Consider the following 23258-nt stretch of genomic DNA (forward strand, 5'->3'; position numbering starts at 1 on the left):
CTAGGATGAGAACGAGTTTTCACTTCATCTCCAAGCACGAATTATTAGGATTCGACACAATGTCCTTGGAAATATGTATTCTACTCTTTTCCGCTTCTTTTGGTTCATTCTCTAAAAGACATATTGTCCATACTGCACAGATTTTTTTGAAATCATTGGGGATATTTATAATTTTGCTTCATTTCCATTAACGAACGGGTTAATGATCCAGAAAAATATTATATACGCACAAAGAGGACTTAAAATTTATCATTATCAAGGAAGTTCTGATTGTTAATATTTAGCGACCCTTTAATTTAAGCCAAGTAGAAAAAACCAAAAGGTAATTTGACGTAATATACATAATTTCAAAACAAACGTTCAAGGTATTTTATGTTTATTAATACTTCTAGTTAGAATGATTGAAGGTGAGAATGGAATATTACTTGAATTCTGAAGATAATGAAAAGTTTCGAAACAAATCAATTATAATACATATTGAATATTGTTTGATGATTATTATCGTCAAAATATTGATGAACCTATTAATGCATTGTAATTCCTAATTAACTTTTCTGATTGGTTTCTTCAGATCTGATTTAAATTACATCTCGGGGCATCTTCAATGTCCAACAACTTTTTCAATCAAACTTTATTTATTAGTGTAATGAATTAGTCCGGTAATTCATAACCAGTTATTACAAGATATTCAGACTGTCATATGGAACGATTTTTGTTAAGTGAAATATATGGCTATTAAGCTAATGAAATTGATAATAAATTATGTATCAGTGGTCGTAAATTTTCTTCTTTCTCTTGTTGTTTCTTACGGATTATCCCGAGTCTCGGTGCATTATGCAATTTTATTGAATCAACAACAATTTCCAATATTTTTATCAAAATATATCTTCACAAATGATACTGAGGATGATATGATGAATGAAGAAGTTTCTCTTATCGACTTAGGAATGCTCATAATGAATATACATTTTCAACGTGAACAATGTCTATGCAGGATGGTAATAGTGATGATGATGATCAAACAAAAATTCTGGAGACCCCTCGTTTGTTAACCAATTTTTTGTGGTTTTCAAGTTGGTATCTTTTATTTGAGTTGGTTTTATTAAAGTTTTTTGTGCATGATCGATGGCTAAAACGTAAGAAGCAAATATGTGAGGGAATTGGCCGATACGTGATGAAAATGTATGATGAATTCGAGTAACATTTTATTGTGAGATTTTCACTGGACACTTTACAAAACCGGAACAAGTGTTTATCTATTCAATAGCTTCCTAAAGCGTTTTCATGGAGTTTCATACTCCATGCATATGAAAACAAATGTATGATTTGACTATTTCATAAATGTATGTATACAATATTGTTTAATTTTTTTAATTGCGATATTACCGTACTTCTCATTAAGTAGTCAAAATTAAGTAATATCAACATTTTATTCATAATTTTTGTTCACATGAATATATGAATTGTGTGAATTTTTCACAGAATATCTACTACTGAAAACCTCTAAAGGAACGTTTTTTCTGAATCTGAACTAGACGTGAACAAAAATCTTATGATCTATATCTATAGCGTATGTAGATACAGAAATATTTATCACGAAGGACAAATGTTTCTGAATTCAATAATTCCAAAAAAAGTAGAAACATACGAGAGTTAATATAAAGTTCAACATTCCATTAACTGTACCTACTAGTTCTCGGCAGAAATCTTCCTAGACTCAACAAACTCATATACAGGGTGTCCCTGGACTTCCTCTTTTCCTCTCGGAAATGTATAGATGGGGTCAAAATATCACCAGTACTTCATATAACTTTTTTCCTAAAATCCTTCGTTACCAAGTAACGGGCTCTCGAAGTTACAAAATGAAAAATGTTTTTCTTTGATAACTTTTCAAGTGAATATTCAAAATCATCCAAATTTTGGTAATTGACTAAACAAATGAATTCCTTCGATGAGCTTTCATGCAGGAGTCAGTTGTTTTGCTACAAAGTCAGGAACGGACTACCCCCGATGGTCCACACCCCAAAACTTTGAAATGACAGATATTTTTCAATATTTTTCAACAAATTAAGGTTACTTGGACAATTTTATGAATAAAAGTACTCGTGGGGAAAGTCGATCGGAGCAACGAGTCTTGATAAAAATGTAGTTTCACTCGACGACATCAAACCCGCTCGTCCACCAAAGCAGAAATAATAATGATAACGTTAATTCAACAACATTTATCCTGAGATGTCTACCATTATTCGAAAATATTAGTTTTTAAGGAAAATGGAAATGATAGGTAAAATGTTCATAACGAATTTTTATAATGCAAACACGTTTAACTAACGAAACTCAAGAGCCTCAAGAGCAAACAGAAATGAAAAATCCGCTACAGAAACTGCTCGATATGACCACCTTCTCTCTCTATACATTTTCTTAGTCTGCGAAGACACCCTCTCTGTACTTGTAATAGCATTCCAGGGTCGTTTCGTATGGCTTCACAATGTAATGTTATTCTATTCAACAATGCATCTCTTGTGTGAATAGGTGTAGCGTAAACAAGGCTTTTTAGATGCCCCCACAGAAAGAAATCCAATGGATTTAAATCCGGAGACCGCGATGGCCATGAATATGGCCCACCTCTACCAATCCATCTATTGTGGAAAATATGGTTCAGATGGTCACGCACAATCAAACTAAAATGAGGAGGAGCGCCATCATGCATAAACCACATTTCTCTTCGGGTTTGCAATGGAACATGTTCCAAAAGTCCATTCAAATCGTTCTGAATGAACTCCAAATAACGTTCTCCATTCAATCGGTCCTGTAGAACGAATGGTCGTATAAGATGGTTTCCTATGATACCAGCCCAAACATTCACGTTGAATTTCCGTTGGTGTTTGGTTTGCAATATCCCATGGGGGTTTTCTTCGGCCCATATATGGAGATTATGAGAGTTGATAACTCCATCTCTACTGAAACCTGCTTCATCAGTGAATAAAACTCGATTAATAAAAGTCATATCCTCTCTTTGCCTATCCATGAACCAATTGGCATATTCCAGTCGTGCTGGAAAATCTTGAGGTGTCATGGCATGTACCTTCTGGATGTGAAATGGGTGGAGCAGTTGTTCCCTAATTATTCTATGAATAGTGGACTTGGATGTATGGAACTGTTCTGATAGATTTCTGATGCTCATTGAAGGATCATCAGCGACGGCTTCCAAAATATTTTCCTCCAATACAACGGTACGTACAGTCCTAGGAGCGCCCTCACCACCTCGTTTTGGCAAAACTGTACCTACAATAATATCGAAATAAAACAACGTGCTCAAATTAATTATCAATTATTAGATACCTGTCTCCCTCAAGCTGCGATCGACACGCTCGAATGTTTCTCTTGACGGTACCGTTCGATTGGGAAAATGCTCGGAATACAGACGACGAGCTTCTGCAGCATTACAAAATGCTCGTCCATAAAATACATGCATATCTGCATATTCATTGAATGTAAACTGTTCGGCCATATCAAAAAAATTCAAAATATCCTATAGAATATTGACAATACAATGATAGTCATATGACAACGCACCACTCAACAAAACAAAATCGCATTCCAGTTTCTCATTTTTTATCAAAACTTTCTAAAAGGTTTTCTTGTCAACATGTCAACATGTGAAAGAAATGGAATATAATTATTCCCTGGATATTTTTCACCTGATCATGTGCAGCCGTTTTTGTAGTTCATTCGTTTGCTTTTTATTAGTATAGTAAATATTTTTTCCGATGTGCGTTTTTTCAGCTAAATTTAGATTCGTGTTAAAGAATTTCTCCCATAAAATTATAATTATCAGTGAAACTCCTCAACAGTTTAGCTGTGAAGAAGAATTTGAAACATTCGAATGTTGAGTTTCATGAGATTCAGATAACTGATCAACACGAAACGTGATTATTCCACACGTATTATGTACATACAAAATATGGAATGAATTCGATATTTCATAGTAGAGTAGCTTGTTAGTTTAAAAACACCACGAATCTACAGAACTTGATATTTCTTTTGAAAAAATATCTGCTATCACAATTGTGACTTAAACTTCCATATAGGTACTGTACTTTTTGTTTACGACTTCATTTTAGCATACTTTGTATTATTCCTGTTATAAATGTTGTTGAATTAACGTTATCATTATTATTTCAGCTTTGATAATTATTCATTTCAAATAATGGTGGACGAGCGGGTTTGATGTCGTCGAGTAGAACTACATTTTTATCAAGACTCGTTGCTCCGATCGACTTTCCACACGAGTACTTTTATTCATAAAATTGTCCAAGTAACCTTATTTTGTTGAAAAATATTGAAAAATATCTGTCATTTTATATTGAGAATGCAAAATTTTTATTAGATATAGTTGTATTATCAGAAACGGGAAATATTAAAAACATTTCTAACTTCAGTATTCCTAACTATAGTATTCATTACAACGAATCTACAATTAATAAATGTGATGGTGTGGTTATATACGTAAAAAATAGCATAACAGTGGAAGCGATTATTGTTGAAAAAAGTAAAAGTAAATTTCTCAGGCTAATATGTAACGTAGGGTATTCGACAAAAAAGTGTAAAATAGGTATTACTGCATACTATAGACCACCTGCAACAGATTGTACAGTATTTATGGAGGACCTCGAGACATACTTAAATAACATTGAAAAACAAAATACAGAGGTATATATTGGAGACATTAATATTGACATCTCGAAAAAAGAATCAAGCAATTACCTGAATATATTAAACTCAAATGGTTTCATATCGTACATAAATCAACCTTCAAGAGTTACAGAAAACACAAAATCTATAATTGATCATATATTTGTCAGAATGAAAAACAGTATAAAAAACAAAACCGAAATCGAACCCGTGATATTTCGAACTGACATGACAGACCACTTCACACCTTTCATATATATTCCATTGAACAATAACAAATCTGAAAATACAGAAAATGATGTCAGAATTACCAACGTAAATTGTGAAAAATTGAAAAGTTTTCTTATAAATGAAACATGGGATGACGTTCTCATATCAAATGAATCCCAAACAGCGTATCAACTGTTCATCGACAAGTTAAATTATTACATAACAAATTCAAGTAAAGTAAGAATCATAAATAATAAAAAGTATAAAAAAATCAAACCGTGGATTACCTTAGGTCTCATCACATCTATTAAACGCAGGGATCTTATGAAAAAAAAACTAATTAAAAACCACACCGTCGAAAACGAGAGAAACTACAAAGAATTTCGAAATAAACTCAATGCTTTAATTAAAAAAACAAAAAATGAATTTTATCAGCACAAAATAGAGGAAGCTGGAAAAGACAATAAAAAAATATGGAATGTCATAAATGATATAACTGGTCGCAATAAGAAAAAGAACAATATACAAATAGAAGACACACCATTGAAAAATAAAACTGGAAATATGATAACAAGCAACAAAGAAAAAGCCAACATGTTTAATAATTTTTACACCAATCTCGGTATCAATATGTCAGAAAAAATTCCCAAAATGAATTCAGCCAGACACTCCTTAGCAAGAAATGATTCAACCATATATTTAGGAGTAGTCTTAGATCAATGCACGCGCTGGTCAGATCACATCACAAATGTTAATAACCGTTTAAGAGTCTTGATGCACAGTTTTTATATCCTGAGAGACGTACTTACCAGAAGAAATCTCCTTTTACTTTACAATTCCCTAGCTGAATCTGTAATGACCTACTGTATCACAGCATGGGGTGGGGCCTTCAATACTACACTTGATTCTCTGCAAAAAACACAAAATATTCTTCTAAGAATTATTCTGAAAAAAAATAAACGCTATTCCACTGACATGTTATACCAAGAATCACAGGTCTTGAATATAAAACTGTTATTTACTCACCAGTGTTTAAAAAGAATGTACATCAGACACGAAACATCTAACCAGAGAAAAACTGGAATAACCAGATCCACTAGTAATTTGAATCTCAGTATACAATTTTTCAGAAAATCTTTAACGCAAAGATCTTTCTTTTTCTTCGGCCCTAAATTCTTCAACTGCATTCCGATTGAATTGAAATGTATTCGAAAACTAAAACAATTCAAAAAAGAAACAAAGAAATATATTCTACAATTTTCAAACAAATTTTATAACATAATGAATAATAATTTAGTATGAACCTTACCTTTAAAAACTATCTGTTCTCCTCTGTAACTGACCTTGCTTGAAACGGTTTGGAATCCTCACCATTTGCAACTTATATTATATAATTGTTTGTTATTCTTTAAAAAAAATCATTGAATCTATCATGTTAATTTTTCTACTAATTTTTTTCTCTATTCACTGCTTAGTTATTATCATAAAATGTACACTTTTTTAGAAAGTCTATAGATCTAGTACATGGCAAAACAGATAAACATATCTAGGCCAAGTTACTGGATCTGAGACTTTTGAAAAACACGATATATTACATGTAAATATATAAACTGTACTTCAATATATCAATATATCAATATCAATATATATTTCAAAGTTTTGGGGTGTGGACCATCGGGGGTAGTCCGTTCCTGACTTTGTAGCAAAACAACTGACTCCTGCATGAAAGCTCATCGACGGAATTCATTTGTTAAGTCAATTACCAAAATTTGGATGATTTTGAATATTCACTTGAAAAGTTATCAAAGAAAAACATTTTTCATTTTGTAACTTCGAGGGCCCGTAACTTGGTTACGAAGACTTTTAGGAAAAAAAGTTATATGAAGTACTGGTGATATTTTGACCCCATCTATACATTCCCGAGAGGAAAAGGGGAAGTCCAGGGACACCCTGTATAAGTTAATACCAACTTTTTCCCAATATTTTCAAGTTGAAAACAACATATTATATAGTGATTCTCAACATACAGGTATTAACTGTTATATTAAACTATTTTTCTCTTTTGGTTCCAGAGATCTGAAAACGTTGACTTGTCTTTGAGTATACCACAAACGAATTTCCAATCGAACGGCTACGATATGAACGATCAGGTGAGTTTTTCCATTTAACATTATTATTTTTTTGCCCTGACCCAACATAAAAAGCGAAAACAGAATATTCCACTTCTAGATAGATTTTCAAAATTGATTTTACGTTTACCAGCATTGTCACATTAAACAGGGTGAAAAATTTGACAAATGTTTGAACAGTTCAAGTTTCTTTATACGTAATAAAATTTTAAAATATCCAAATGCTCAAATTGTCGGTTCAGCAAGAAATTTGCTTTTTTTATTTAGATCGCAAAATCATTGTGCGAAATCTGTAAAACCGGTTATCTTTAAATTTATTATGTGAGATCATCATTTCAAATTTCAAGTGATGTCTCTGAGCCATTTATCTAAAAATGTCATCAACTGTAACCATTTTCTAATAGAAACTACCATTTTGAAATCAATACCGCCTATTTTACAAGGGTTTTCAAATATCAAAAACGTTAATAATTTTTCGACTGGGTTTGACGTCGTTTTTAGAATCAGAATTAATTCGTTCTTGAATGCAAGCAAAGCATCATATCAACGTCAGATGGGATTAAAATGGTTTTTTTAGCCAGAGCCCTACCTTTTAACGTGCGATTCCCAACACGTGCCAGGTGATTGAATAACTATAAAAAAATAACTATAAAATCATTAATAATAATATATATATATATATATATATATATATATATATATATATATATATATATATATATATATATATATTTTTTGATTGATGCAACTAATTTTCCTTTATTTTGAGTATTTCGATATTAAATTCTTTATATCTTCTATAGATTATCTGCGAGCGATTTCGACAGTTGGTAGTACTGTCATCTTCTAGGCACCCTTCAAACTGAACTGGTCATCCTGTTTTCTGCCTCTTTATACGGTCAGAGCGTCTTAACTCAAGTATTTCAGGTACTTTAGGTAAATTTGCCTGTATTTGTTCTGCATCAGGTACTCTCCTTTGTGTTAGATCTTCTCTAGGAATGTGTATGGTTTTGTTTAATATATTGAATGTGAGGTCTTGTTGTGTTTTGATTTGTACTTACGATAAGTGTTATATCCTATGGTTATGTCCAGGTAGTTAAGTTTTGAGTTGTGTTCTTCCTCATAGCCATAGGATATAACCACAACAAAACACAATTTCAAATGGCAATATACAGGAAACCTACACAAACAAGCTACCATACCCGTAAGTTCAAACCATCCACCATCACACAAAATGGCTGCCTATAACGCATTCATATATAGAATGTTAAGGATACCACTCAGCAATGAAGCCCGAAACAAAGAACGGAAAATCATATACCAAATAGCGAACGAAAACGGATACACCCAAAAGACAATAAATACACTGGAAAACAGAATCAAACAAAAAATACAGAACAAGGATCAAGCCACCCCAACAGACAAAACAACACAACGATGGACAGCATTTACGTACGTAGGACACCAAACCAAAAAACTAACAAACATCTTCAAACCATTGAACATCAACATCACATACAAGCCGAACACGAAGATAACACAAAAAATAAACAACTTTGAAAAAGAAGAAGACAAAGACCAAAACGGGATATACAGTATACAATGCTCGGACTGCAACAAATTCTATATCGGCCAAACCAAGAAAAAACTGATCCAAAGGTACAATGAGCACAAAAAGGCATACATAAATCCAACAGTATATAAATCAAACCTTGCAACACACGCCATACAAAACAAACATAATTCCCCCCCCCCAGAGAACATAAAACTCATAAAACAAGTCAACAAGGGAAACCACATGGACATCTGGAAAAACTTGAACATCCATAAATTTAACAGTCATAAATCACTTATCGAGGAACAAGTACAAATCAAAACACAACAAGACCTCACATTCAATAAATTAAACAAAACCATACACATTCCTAGAGAAGATCTAACACAAAGGAGAGTACCTGATGCAGACGCTCTGACCGTATAAAGAGGCAGATAACAGGATGACCAGTTCAGTTTGGAGGGTGCCTCCAAACTAATGCAGTCATGCTGCTGGAAAATAATTCCATGAAAATCAAAAAATAAATAGATAAGTAGATACTTTTTGACCATTCCCATATTGATTTCAATTTAAGAGCTACCGGTATACAGCGGTTTCAGCCTATTGGGCATCGTCAGTACCGGGCAGGCGGTCCTCGATTGAAGACAAAATGAGAAAAACCAAGAAAGTACTTGATAAATATATATATATATATATATATGTATATATATATATATATATATATATATATATATATATATATATATATATATATATAGATATAGATAAGTACTCCTTGATCATTCCCATATTGATTTCAAGTTAAGAGCCACCGGTATACAGCTGTTTCAGCCTATTGGACATCGTCAGTCATATATATATATATATTTTTGGGAAAGAAAGTTTTTGGCTTTTTACTACTCCATCTGATACAAAAAAAGGGATGAGAGAATCTTCCAAAGAAAGGAAGGAAGTAATCAATTTGAAAATAAGTAAATCTATACATGAATGTGTAGATCATGCAAAGAAGTAACTGTCAGACACAAACTGAAAGAAAGTCTTTCTGAAACAGCTACTTTCATATAAACATTGAATTACACGAAAGAAAAAAATTCTTTCGAAACAAATACTTCTATATGAACACTGAATTATACAGAAGATACTTTTCTCTACTCAGTTTGTATTTCAAACATTTGTTGTGGAATAAGAATCAGATATCATTCACATGAGTTCTACTTTGAATGAATGGTAATAAATTGTACTCACATGGAACACTGTCACCCTCACTGATATACATCGATGTTTTGCCACAGTACCAAATTGGATAACATTATAGAAAATATGTATCAGATGGAGTAGTAAAAAGCCAAAAACTTTCTTTCCAAAAAATTAATCACTCCCAAAAATATAACTCCTTCAATTCATATATATATATATATATATATATATATATATATATATATATATATATATATATATATATATATATATATATATATATATATTATTTTCCAGCAGCATGACTGCATTAACCTTTCTAGATTTTATATATATATATATATATATATATATATATATATATATATAATTTTTTTTTATTGATGGAACTGATTTTCCTTTATTTTGAGTATTTCAATATTAAATTCTACAAAAAGGATTGGAAGCTTTATATCTTCTATAAATTATCTGCGAGCGCTTTCGACAGTTGGTAGTACTGTCATCTTCTAGGCACCCTTCAAACTGTTTGAAGTTTGAAGGGTAATATGTATATATATATATATATATATATATATATATATATATATATATATATATATATATATATATATATATATATATATCAGTTTGGAGGCACCCTCCAAACTGAACTGGTTCCTGCTTTCGGCAAACAAGTGTTGTCCATCTTTACACTTGGCTGCACCGCGCTGATGAGGCCAATAGCCAGAAACACGTGTCCGCGGTTTGCCCCCCTTTTCGGAGTGTTATGTCCACTATTTGTGACATTTTTCATTTATATAATAATTACATTATTTATAAATAAATAAATAATAATGTATAATAATATATAATTAAGAATTAATGACGTCCAGTAGCTTAAAAGAGGAATCATTCAGTAGGTACCATGAGGTTTATTTTCAATTTGCTGATATCACATTCTCTGCTATTAATAAAGACATTGTCCATAGAGGTTGTCAGGGGTTGTCCACAGATTAAAAAATACCGCCTATTTTACAACGGTTTTCAAATTTCAAAATCGTTTATAATTCTTTGATTGGCTTTGACGATTTTGAATACAAGCAAAGCATGATCTCAACGTCATATATAATTATTTTTGGCTAGAGCCATACCTTTTAACGTGCGATTCTCAACACGTGTCAGGTGATACGCAGTGTACAGCAGTCGTCTAAGAATTGGGATAGAACCAACTTCCACCGGCTACTTTTTGACCGTATTGATCAAATATATCAACGCCTTTCATGACTACAACAAAAATGTATTATGACTACAATAACATAATGGTTTCCAATAATCCAATTCTCAGCTTCAAGTAATACATATACATCAATATGATTCCTCGTTTCAAATATTTTAAAATTAATCGCGTTCGTTGCAAACAAAATTTAATTTGCAAATGGTGTTTATCTGGTGGAAAGTTTGCTATAATAACTTTTTCCATTTTCCCGGATCCTGCAGATATAGAAATGTCTTTTAAATTTATTGAATAACTTGAAAACTTTCGATGTTTTTGCCTTGGGAATATATTGTGGAAGCGATTGAAAAAAGTTATGATTCGACAATATAATAATATAGTGAAAAGAACCTCGAAAACACTGGATATCTCGGAAAACTTCAGATTCAACTGAGAATTATCAAAATTAATTTGATTTACATAATTTAAGGTGATGCATCACCTGAATGATCAGACTGTTGAAAATATTGAAAACTGTATGATTTCCTTAAGTGGACTAAAAACCAATACTTGATCTATAAACGACAAGATTGTCGACAAACTCAACCTAGACGTTAAAATTTCATCTCAGTAAGGTACCTTATGGGTTCTGGTGATTGATACTACTCAATACCACAAAATGTCATCGAGACAGGTTTGGGACTCCCGTGAGGAACTAAGGAAACTGATAAATAGAAATAGATTGACTATATACTGGATGAAAGGAAAAATCATGGGCAAAGAGAAAGCTAACGAGGGTGTCAGCTATATAAAATGACCGTTCAAGAACTGAAGATCTGCTTCAAAAAAGCCGGAATCAGCTCAGAACAATCACAGGGCTACTCACTGGACATTATCCATTAGGAGGACACCTGCAATAATATGACATACTTCCAGCAAGATACCTTGCCTGTACAGACTGTACAGGATCGAGACTTTTGGAATGGATGTCAATTAGCCCATGAGGTTGCGGTATTTTCCGGTGACTTGGAAGAAATGAACAATTTAGACTGCGCCCAGAAAGTGGAAAAACGCCAATATTCCCACTTAGGGATCTTGTGAACATATTAGTCGCTTGATCTTTCAGTTCATTTTCTTTGAACTTTCATAAGTATTATAGACCATAATCCCTACTTCATCTCAAGATTTGTGGGGTACATATATTTGATCTCATTTCATTGAATAGCTATAAAATGCTAGCATCATCAATGTTATTACTTGACAAAGATCCCAGAGTTACTAGACCAACGAAAAGCTAATATTTTGACAAAAAATAACGTAATATATAATTAAGAATTATTGCCTTCACAGTAGCTTTAAAGAGAGACCATTCAGTAGATACCAGGAGGTTTATTTTCAATGGACATTGACCATAAAGGTTGTCAGAGGTTGTCCACAGATTGAAAAAATTAATAGACCAAAGTATCTTGGTGTGATGGTGGATCAACATCTAAGGTGGGATGAACATGCATTATATGTAATAAAGAAGCTAAAAGTAATATAATAATAACTATATAATTCACTATCTTTATGTGTAAAAGGATTTAGAAGGGAAAAAGCTTTCAAAACTAAAATAAAGGAAATCATAGAGTCAGATAAAATTAATGTTGATCTTTATCTATAATTTCAGAAAACAATTGAATACCTCACATTGAATTCTGAAAATCATCTACTTTACTTTAAAATAAATATTATTAATCACTATTATGATGTTATTCTGAAAATAATATTGACCTGTTGATACCTGAAATTTTAACTTACAATCAAATACTTACCTCGTGTTAATTTCTGTACCTCTTCGCTTTACTGTAAAATCAATATTTACTGATCACTGATTCATAAACTGCTGGATGATCATTAAGTAGTGCATAACACATGCATTCTATACTTAATGTGTACCTACCGGACATGTATTGGTGATACCTTCATTGAAATTAATATTTATTTCATAAAAAAAGTGGTCAAGAATAGATACCCCCATAATCTGAAAAATTAATAAAGCTAAATCAATAGAGAATCTGCTGAAGTGTAATAAAGGGCAAACTGAAAAGTTACTGCGTAGTATAAACCACTGAAAAGTCCAATTAGTCAATAACTTGTATTGGTAAACTCTACCTTCAAATTGAAATAACAATGTAAAACAATTAGATATTCATACCTACCTTTCTTCAGTGATCGACGTTTCGGAAAACACTCTTTTTCCGTTTTCAAAACCTGAAATTCACTTTTAAACTTCAGCCTCAAATTGTGAATGGCTTCAATTTTTTTGACGTATGTTAAAAGAAGTCAGTAAGAAGTATTGAGTCCTCCACAAAAAATGTCTTTCATAGAATAGTTACCTGAGTATTTTCTATACTCGACCGTTCGTCAAAACGACCGCTGTTGTGAAAAAGCACCGCTTCCAAGTTGACAAGTAGGTATGCATGCATTCTTAACTAGATATTATATTATTTATTGTCAAAATATTAGCTTCAGTCTGGCTGCTTTGGGACTTTAGACTATTGGGTTCTGATTGTTATAGGTTTTGGCTCAATTAAACTTACATATATGACTATGCCCATGATATGCGACTTAAAAAATCGTGTCATCTCGAAATGAGCTGCTTCCATTTCAAGTCTTGCATGCCTGGTTCACAATTGCCCAGAAAAATGCTGCCATTCCCATAGCTGAAGATATGAATATTTTTCTTTTGTCTCTTTGCCAGTGAATGGTTTTACTTTCGTTGTTTACTACAAATTTCACCAAATCATATCATATATTCGTATGTAGATTATATCACTATGAATATTTTCTCAACGATTAAAAATAATTATGGAATTTCAAAAATATATTGAATTTTAATTGAATGGTTACAGTTGCAATGGCTTTTTAATATATGTAGCTATTTCCGTTTGACTAATGCCGATATAATTTGTTCGATTGATGACCTATTTATTTCGTAGAAATTCATTTTGCATATAGAATAAATAAAAAACTTTTGTCTAATTTCTAATAAGTTTATTATTTGTTACGACCGGTTTTGATTTATCAGACCGGATATAATTAGGAAACTCATTATTTCATGTGATCACAATCTTCATGTGAGTTGTAACCCTTTTTCCAAACATTAGTTAGTTATATCGAAACACTTATTGAAATATGTTATTTTTAAAAGTAGGAATTTGAACTACCATTATAAATGTAAAAATGTTACAGAGTTGGATATAGAATTGAAAGACCTGAATTCGTCTGTTATGTTTATAAGTTTTTTTTTCTTTTTTGCATTCTTTCAATTCGAAATGTTTGACATGAGGAGTGTTGTGTGAAGGAATGGCTGACTAGTATAGTTGATTTTTACGTTGGAATGCGCCCCTGTGGAATCTAAAGTTGAAGTGTTTCATGATTTTTTCACATTCTCAATATCAAATGACTTCTCAGGATGGCTCGTTTTGACTGGAATACACTATAAATGTGATTCAATTTTTTCTATAAAATGTGTATGCTTTTTTAAAAATTTTTCATACACAATAATGAGTGTTACTGGACTTCTATTCCAACACTAAATCCTTATTTTTAACACCTCGACACGTGTTTCAGTCGCCAAGTGATCATCTTCAAGAGGAAGATGAAACTGAATCTGCATACATTGTTGTCCTCATTTATACCATAGATACCTCTGAAGTTGATAAGCCAATACCATTTATAGTGAAACATACTATACCTGCGTATTAATTGTTTTAAAATTATTCTTACAATGTTGCCTTATCTATGAGAAATGAGCATTTCTATGTTTTTACCACTTTTATTTGTAACTAAAGTTATTGCAGTTTCGTCCTGTAAGGACATTTTCAAACTTGTAGAGTAATGTCAAGTTTAATGTGTAAATTTGGAAAATGTCGAAACTCCAGTAACTTTAGTTACAAATGAAAGTGGACATTTCCAATGTCCTCATAATCATACATTAATGCATATTTTAATGTATAAGTTTGAAAATATCCTTATGGGACGAAACTGCAGTAAATTTGGTAACAAATAAAAGTGGTATAAACAGAAATTATCATTTTTCATGATGATCTCCTAGCATATAGTAACGGCTACATCAATTAATTTATTGCCAATCTACTAGTCAGATGAATCTGATAACTAAAAATATTATTTTAACAAGCTAAACAAGCTATGCTAGTAGGTATTGGTCCACCATTTCTATTCATAATATTATTATGTTGACTTATTTCTATACTCTCATAGACATCTAGATGCCTATTGCAGTTAGTTAACTTGTCTAACTAATGTTAAGGAACTGAAGTCTATGGAATGATGGAGGACTACTGATTTTTTTGATCTCCCATATTTTGGTGTGCTAAGTGTTTCTTATATCTAATTTTAATAGATCTTTTAGTCAATATTTTGCATCGCAGTCCTTATAAATATAAATAAAGACAACATTGTATGTAGATTCAGTTTAATCTTCCTCTTGAAGATGATCACTTGGTGATTGATTACTACACCAAAGATTTCTTTCGAACAGTGCATCACAAGTATACACAGGTATGTCTAAAAACACTTATTATTCTGAATATATCAATTTCATATCAAAAGAGCAAGTTATTAGTAGTTGTTTACAGCTGATTCTCGGCCTCCCCCCACCACTATGACGTATTAATTGCTTTTTTATTGGTTGTTGTTTGGTGAAGTTTTTTTTTGTTGTGCAGTGAAGTCAAGGCGTTGTGACCTTGAAGTGTCTGGTGCATGGATCGTTCAGATTTTTTTTTCATATGAGATTTTGTGTGTTTATGTGTGTGTGTGTGTGTAGGAGAATGCACGGTACAGGGTTTCATCATGTGCTTGTTTGTCTATGTACAAACATACGTCTGCATACTTCGAAGATCCTCCAAGTAATAAATGCTCCATCGGTGTTAGGGCACCAAGTTAGTAGTGGAGTGACGTCACAGCAATAACCGTTCAACGGCTAGAGAGCGACATGTTCACTCCACGACGTGTGGCAGAGTAATGCGTATTCATCGGTCTGCCCTCACCTCTCCTGAAGCGATGAAGGTTCGCTCTAGCCCCGCTATCGATGGTGACACAACGGCAGCCGAGGACTGTTTGCCTAGCGTCTACCCTCTCCGAGACCGCAACGACCACTGCTTGCTCGTATATCGACATCTGTTATCGCATTCAGTTGGGAGGTAATCTTGGCGCATGTAGTTGAGAAGTGGGGTTGGCTATGACGTCTTGACGGGTCCTATCAGAGTGTATTTAAGAAGCGTACGAGTGTTGGCTATGTCAGTTTACATCAAGTGAGTTAGTGAGAACTATTATATAAAATGTATTCCTGTGACTGTGGTAAATCTTTCACTCGTAGTGATAATCTTCGTCGGCATCAGCTCCAGAGTTGCCAAGGAGGGCCTGCAGTGAAACGGGTGAGAGTGGATAATGCAACACCTATGTATACGTGCAATTGTTGTAATGTGACAATTCCTATGAGCCAAGTGAATTCTCACCGAAGAACCATGAGTCATAAAAATAATGCATGTGTTCAATTGTCTGACGGTGTTCAAATTATAACGAATGCATTCAATTGCCGCATTGCTACATACAGGGTGGAGAGTTCGATTGTAACCAGTGACTACATTTCATTTTTCAATAAGATTAGGCAGAAGGTCATTGAATTACTGGAATCAGCCATCAGGATCCATAAAAGCATCAAGGTGAATATGGAAGTTTTTGGGAATTATATTCTTCAGACTGATGATTCGAGGGACACGAAGTCATTTAATTCCCAAAATAAAATAGTGGACCAATCTTCAGATTTGAATGCTGTTTTTGATGGATTCCGTGATGTAATTGTGGCTCAAACGACTGAGTTCCAGGATCGTGACTCAGGTATTTATTTTTTAAAAATTTCAATAAGATTGAATAGTAATATTTTTTTTTTTTATAATTCAGGTTGGACTTGTGAAAAAATATTGTTTCTCGAGGTCAACATTAATAAATACAGTCCACTGGAAGGACGTTCATATGTGAAGCTGCCTCAATGTATTCAATGGAAGAAAGCTGTTGTGAATGTTCGTAATGAAGATCAATATTGTTTTGCTTGGGCTATAACATCAGCATTATATCCTGCAGATAGTCGAGTGTCCGAACTTACGTCATATCCACATTTTTCCACTGTTTTAGATGTCACAGGTATGGATTTTCCGGTTAAAGTTAATAATAAGAGTATCGAAATATTCGAAGATAGGAATGATATTTCAATTAATGTTTACGGTTTAGAGAGTACATTTGAGAAGGGTAAAATGAAGTATGAAGTGATTGGTCCATTGCGATACTCACAGAGAAGACTCCGGAGACATGTCAATTTGTTGTTTATAACTGATGACTCCGGTAATGGTCACTATTGTTGGATCAAAGATCTTTCAAGATTAGTTTCTAATCAACTATCAGCTCATAGACAGAAAAAATATTTTTGTGACGGATGTTTGATATATTTTTCTGATGAGAGATTGCTTTTACGTCATAATATGTATGATTGTAATCACATTAGTACCACAACACCAACTACTAATTTAAAGATCAATAAATATGGTAGAATGGTTGCGGAAAATAAACTAATGTTTGAAAACTTTGAGAGGCAAATGAGGGTGCCATTTGTAGTGTATGCTGATTTTGAATCAGTGCTTAAACCGATTCATGTGAATGAGCCAAATCCTGGAAGTTCATACACGATTAAAACATTCAAACATGCCCCATATTCATTTGCTTATTTGATAAAGTGTTCATATAATGATGATTTGACAAAATTTGTTACATATAGGGGTGTAGATGCAGCTCAGAAATTTGTGAGTAGCATTGAAGATGATTTGAAAGAGATACATGAAAATCATCTCAGAAACCCTAAACCAATGGATACACAAACTGTCGAAGAAGAAGAACAGTTTGTTGCAGCCAGAACTTGTGGTATATGTAATAAAGCATTTACTGATGGTGACGTCAAAGTAAGAGATCATTGTCATGTCACAGGAAAGAAAAGATCACATGCCGCTCACTCGAAATGTAATTTAAATTTCAAAATACCAAACTTCATACCTATCATTTTTCATAATTTAAGTGGTTATGATTGTCATTTATTCATAAAAGAATTGTATAGGAATAAAGAGAAAGTTGATGTTATCCCGCAAACTAAAGAGAAATATATATCTTTCACGAAGCATCTCTTTACACACAGCTATACCGATAAAGATGGTGTGGTTAGGAAGAATTATCTCAAAATGAGATTTATCGATAGTTATAAATTTATGACTAATTCGTTGGAGAAGTTGGGTGCAAACTTGACCTCCGATCAATGTTTGGAGATGCACAAACATTTCCCACAAATTGAGAAATTCAATTTGATGAGACAGAAAGGTGTATTTCCATATAGTTTTGTTGATGACATTGACAAATTGAATTATCCATTACTTCCGACAAAAAATCAGTTTTATGACACACTCAATTGTGAACATATATCGGAAACTGATTATGATAGGGCTAGAAAAGTTTGGAATTTATTCGAGTGTCAGAATTTGGGGGAATACTCTGATTTGTATTTGAAGTCGGATGTATTGCTACTATGTGATATTTTTGAAAACTTCCGCACCACAAGTTTAGAGATATATAACTTAGATCCGGCACAATATTACACTGCACCTGGATTATCATGGGATGCCATGTTGAAGTTCACTAATGTTGAATTGGAATTACTAACTGACATTGATATGATTCACTTTTTTCAAAAAGGTATACGAGGTGGAATTAGTCAATGTAGCGAGAGGAAACATATAGCAAATAATAGATTTTTACCCAATTATAATCCCAACGAACCTTCCACATTCATTACATATTTAGATGCAACAAATCTATACGGTCACAGTATGTCACAACCTCTACCAACAAGTGAATTTACATGGTTGACACCAAATGAAATTCTTAATCTCGATGTGATGGATGTGAGTACTGATAGTCCGTATGGGTATGTATTTGAAGTGGACATTCATTATCCACAAGAGTTGCATGATAAACATTCTGACCTTCCATTTTTAGTCGAAAAAATAATACCACCTCGTACACAATCGAAAATTCCCAAATTAATTCCAAATTTGAATGATAAAAGAAAATATATTGTTCATTATAGGAATCTACAGCAAGCTGTCAAAAATGGATTGATTGTAATGAATACACATAGAGTATTGAAATTCAAACAATCATGCTGGATGAAACCCTATATAGATCTTAATACTGAAATGCGTAATAGGTCTAACAACAAATCTGTTAAAGATTTCTATAAACTAATGAATAATGCGGTGTATGGAAAGACAATGGAGAATGTAGATAATCGAATTGATGTTAGACTCGTTACACATTGGGAAAATATAAAGAAAAATATAGGTGCCAGCACTCTCATAGCCAAACCAAATTTCAAAAATTGTTCAATTTTCACTGATAATTTCGTTGCCATTCAATTGGGTAGAGTGAAGGTTCATTACGATAAACCATTATATTTGGGATTTTCCATATTAGAATTATCTAAAACAGTCATGTATGACTTTTTCTATGGATGCATCAAACAACACTTTGATGAAAATGTCTCTTTACTTTACACAGATACCGACTCGCTCATTCTTAAAGTAAACACAGAAAATTTTTATGAATTCATAAAAACTAACATAAGTAGATTTGATACATCCAATTACAGTATAGTTAACCAATTCAATATTCCAGTAACAAGTTCAGTCTTGGGTAACTTCAAAGATGAATTTCCAAATGATCCAATCATGAGTTTTTATGGTACAGGTGCTAAAGCATATTATGTGAAATCTGTTGATGGTGAATTTAAGAAAGCCAAAGGGGTTAAACGATCTGTAATAAAGAATGAATTGACATGCGAAGATTATCAAAAAATCGTCGAACAAGGTGGTATGATATTCAGAAAGATGAATTCATTTAGAAGCGTGTTACATGATATGTATACTGAATTAAAAAATAAAGTTGCATTATCATATCACGACGATAAACGATTTATCATTCCGAATACTACCCACACTCTTCCTTGGGGTCATAATGATATTGAATTTTATGAAAACGATCCAAATGAGAACATTCGTTGGATAAGTAATATTATTCAACAATCACAATCTCAGGAGACTCCATTGGATCAATTGATTAATTTATTATCTGCCGAGATCAATGATTGAAATATCATTCAATATCTTCAAAACCGGAAAATTCAATATTGATATTTATGTAGCCATTTATAATTAATAATATATGATAGAAGTAATGTGATATTAATGTATTATGTATGTATGTATATGTATTACTGTAATGAATATAAAATGATTAAAATTTTATTTGTATTATTTCTATTTCCCTAATCAATTACTGCAATATATAGTATAATGTAAATGACAGAAATATCAGTTTGAAGAGAATCATCGTAGAGTGCACAATGTCTAAAACAATCGATAAGTTTGGTAGAAAAAGAAAATGGGGTGGTAATGTCATTCGAGGTCCTCCTGGGAATGGTTTTAAATTAACAAAAGATGGTCATTATGACATGCAAAGGAAAATATTGAAAAATACAAGTGAACCAATTGACAAGAGTGATTGTGTAACTGTATCATATCTTGAGGGGGAAATTAATGGAGCAAAGGAAGTTATACTTCTAGCCCTACAAGCTGCAATACAATCCACAATAGGCAATATTGCTCGGGACGCCCGGCAAGCATTTAACGATAAAATTGCAGAGGCTCGGATAACTTTCACTCGTAAATTTGACAAACTTACAAGTGATGTAGACATAAAAATGTCTGACATAACAGCGTCTACAAATAAAAAATTTGATGCTATGTCAAACATAACAGGGACTACAATGAAAAAGTATGATGTACTGGAACAGAGAGTTGAAGTATTGGAGAAAAACCATAAAGAAGTTTTGGAGAGAAACTATAAAGTCAGGCCATCATCATCAGGTGGACTGGGATATCCAGGACTGAACATTAATCCAAATCATAGAATAATACAACCAAAACCAAAACCAACTGATGATGTATTAATGGAACCAACATGGTGAATGTATTCCCTCGTTAGGTTAGGTTAATAGCTACGTTAGGTTAGCTGCATACTTACGTTAGGTTAGGTGTTAGGTTAGTATTCCCTCGTTAGGTTAGGTTAATAGTTACTGTAGGTTAGGTTAGGTTAGGTTAGGTTAGGTTAGGTTAGGTTAGGTGTTCGGTTGCATAGCGGTAGGTTAGCGTACTAGGTTAGGTTAAATTAATACATACGATAGGTTAGGTGTTCGGTTGCATAGCGGTAGGTTAGCGTACTAGGTTAGGTTACGTTAATACGTTAATACGTTAGGTTAGGTGTTCGGTTGCATATTATGTTACGAACGCGCGCGCGAAGAGGGCGTAGATGTCTCTCCAGATGTCCCGCCTACCTGGGGCCGGAGGCCCCACCCACCTGGGCGGAGCCCAGGCAGTGGGCCCCCCCCCCCCCCCCCCCCCCCCCGTCGCCACCAACTTTTCGGATACCCCGCCCCTTTCCGAAGCCCCGCCCCCTTTCCGAAGCCCCGCCCCTCCCCTCCCCGAAGCCCCGCCCCCCGACTCCCAACATTTGCGCATGTACACCCCTACCCTCATCGCGCATGTGCGCTCCCACCATTTTCCCACCGCTCACGCATCGAAGTCGATACCCTCCGGAGAGCACTCCACAACATTCAGTTCGAGAAGTCATCTCATCGAGAGCAGTCCACTCCACAACAAGGCAGTACGTTCCAACGACCAACTTGATATTTGAGTAAGTAAATTAGGAATGTTATTTTTTATATCAACTAACTTTGTATTATTTCTTCTTTTTCAGAATGGCAACCAATACACAGGAGGTGAATAATGCTGTGGCGTCTATTCTGCCGGTGTCCGCTGACCAGGAGGAGGCAGCATCTTCGAGAGCGGTGACGGTTGACCAGCCAACCACTTCGCGTTCGCGAGTTAGGTGCAGATCTTCTAGCCCTGACTTATTCGAGGAGGAGGAGGAAGTCAGGGCTGTGAAGAAGGTTTGCCAACGACCTGCAGCAAAGGTTGGTCCTATTTCAAAGTACCGAGCTACTTGCAATAGGACTAATCCTTATGCAGGTAGTTTTTCGACCTCTCGTAAGAGGGCCTCCACACCAGCAGCAGCACCAGCAGCAGTGGAAATTCCGAGGAGTCCTTCTCCGGAGTTGGTGATATTGTCGCCGTTGGTGACGCGACTACCACCGCTGCCAGCGACACCGGCGGATCCTGAGGTGTTGGTGCCACAGCCTATCGGAGAGGTTAGTGAAAAGATGAGTGTTTTTCTGCAGAGATGCAAGAAAGCAGAACGAGCTGCCCGATCTAGCGAGGCCGAGTTGGTTACCATGAAGCGACAAATGGCTGAAATGGATAACCGACGGAGGGAACTCCAAAAGGAAATGGCCGAAATAGATCGGAATTATGCATCTCTGCAGGAAAGGTGTAAAGCAAAGACCTCTTCGATAGAGCTGTACAAAAAAGTAGTGACAGTTATGGACACTCTTTTTGTAGATGAAGTGTAAATGTAAGATTAGTTTTAGGTTAGTTAGGAGTATTTAATTATGGTAGTTTTAAGTTTATATTTGTTAAGTTTATATTGAATAAAGGAAAAGGAAGTGAAATAAAGGGTGTACACTGTTTTTTGGTTTGGTACACATTGAACAATGCGATGGTTGGAGCATTTTTCTTCACTTCCTCTTATTATCATTATTATTTTTTTATTTCAATTCCAAGTTCTTCTAGACAAATACCTCACATCAATTTTTGTGTTCTCTAATCACTTGTAAATAATTTCATGTGAAGAAAATTTAAAAAATAAAAAAATAGACATGTTTCATAGTGAAATCGACAAGTATATTTCATTTGTATTTTATCCATTCAAGTATCTCTTTCATTGAATATGTCTTATGTCACTTTGCAATTTACCCCTACTCATTGAATATGTCTTATGTCACACTACAATTTACCCCTACTCAATGTTCCACTCCTCTCCCACTCCCTCTCGAAAGTATAAAAGTAGAAATCATCTGATGAAACATTCAGTTGATCAGCTAGCATCGAGATGGAACCCGATTCAACCTCCGAACCCTATAGCTGCCCGGATCAGGGGTACAACTTCAATTACTGGGATAACAGCCAGGTACAGGTTGTCTCTTCCACCACGGAACCCCACA

At 33.8% G+C, this 23258-nt stretch overlaps 2 protein-coding genes across 12 annotated transcripts in view; both read left to right on the forward strand.

Moving 5' to 3' along the window:
• The window catches only part of LOC111518249 (TOX high mobility group box family member 4), a 249801-nt gene that overhangs the window by 181074 nt on the left and 45469 nt on the right, over window positions 1–23258 (forward strand). For all 11 annotated transcript variants that reach the window (XR_012465444.1, XM_074175313.1, XM_074175314.1 and 8 more), the window contains one exon: window positions 6978–7055. Coding sequence is in view for 10 of the 11 variants with exons in the window: in XM_074175313.1 (XP_074031414.1) it covers window positions 6978–7055 (78 nt within the window). In the remaining variant the exon portion in view is untranslated. The remainder of the gene's footprint in view (window positions 1–6977; window positions 7056–23258) is intronic.
• Window positions 21594–22743, forward strand: LOC141482296 (uncharacterized). The gene is made up of 2 exons (XM_074175325.1): window positions 21594–21832; window positions 21896–22743. The coding sequence occupies exons 1-2, from the start codon at window positions 21681–21683 to the stop codon at window positions 22605–22607; spliced, it is 864 nt and encodes a 287-aa protein (XP_074031426.1). The 5' UTR covers window positions 21594–21680; the 3' UTR covers window positions 22608–22743.

This window comes from Leptinotarsa decemlineata, unplaced genomic scaffold, assembly GCF_025532065.1.
Source record: "Leptinotarsa decemlineata unplaced genomic scaffold, Ldec_3_MD MMD2_tig00001019_RagTag_RagTag, whole genome shotgun sequence".
In the NCBI taxonomy this organism is placed as follows: Eukaryota; Metazoa; Arthropoda; class Insecta; order Coleoptera; family Chrysomelidae; genus Leptinotarsa; species Leptinotarsa decemlineata.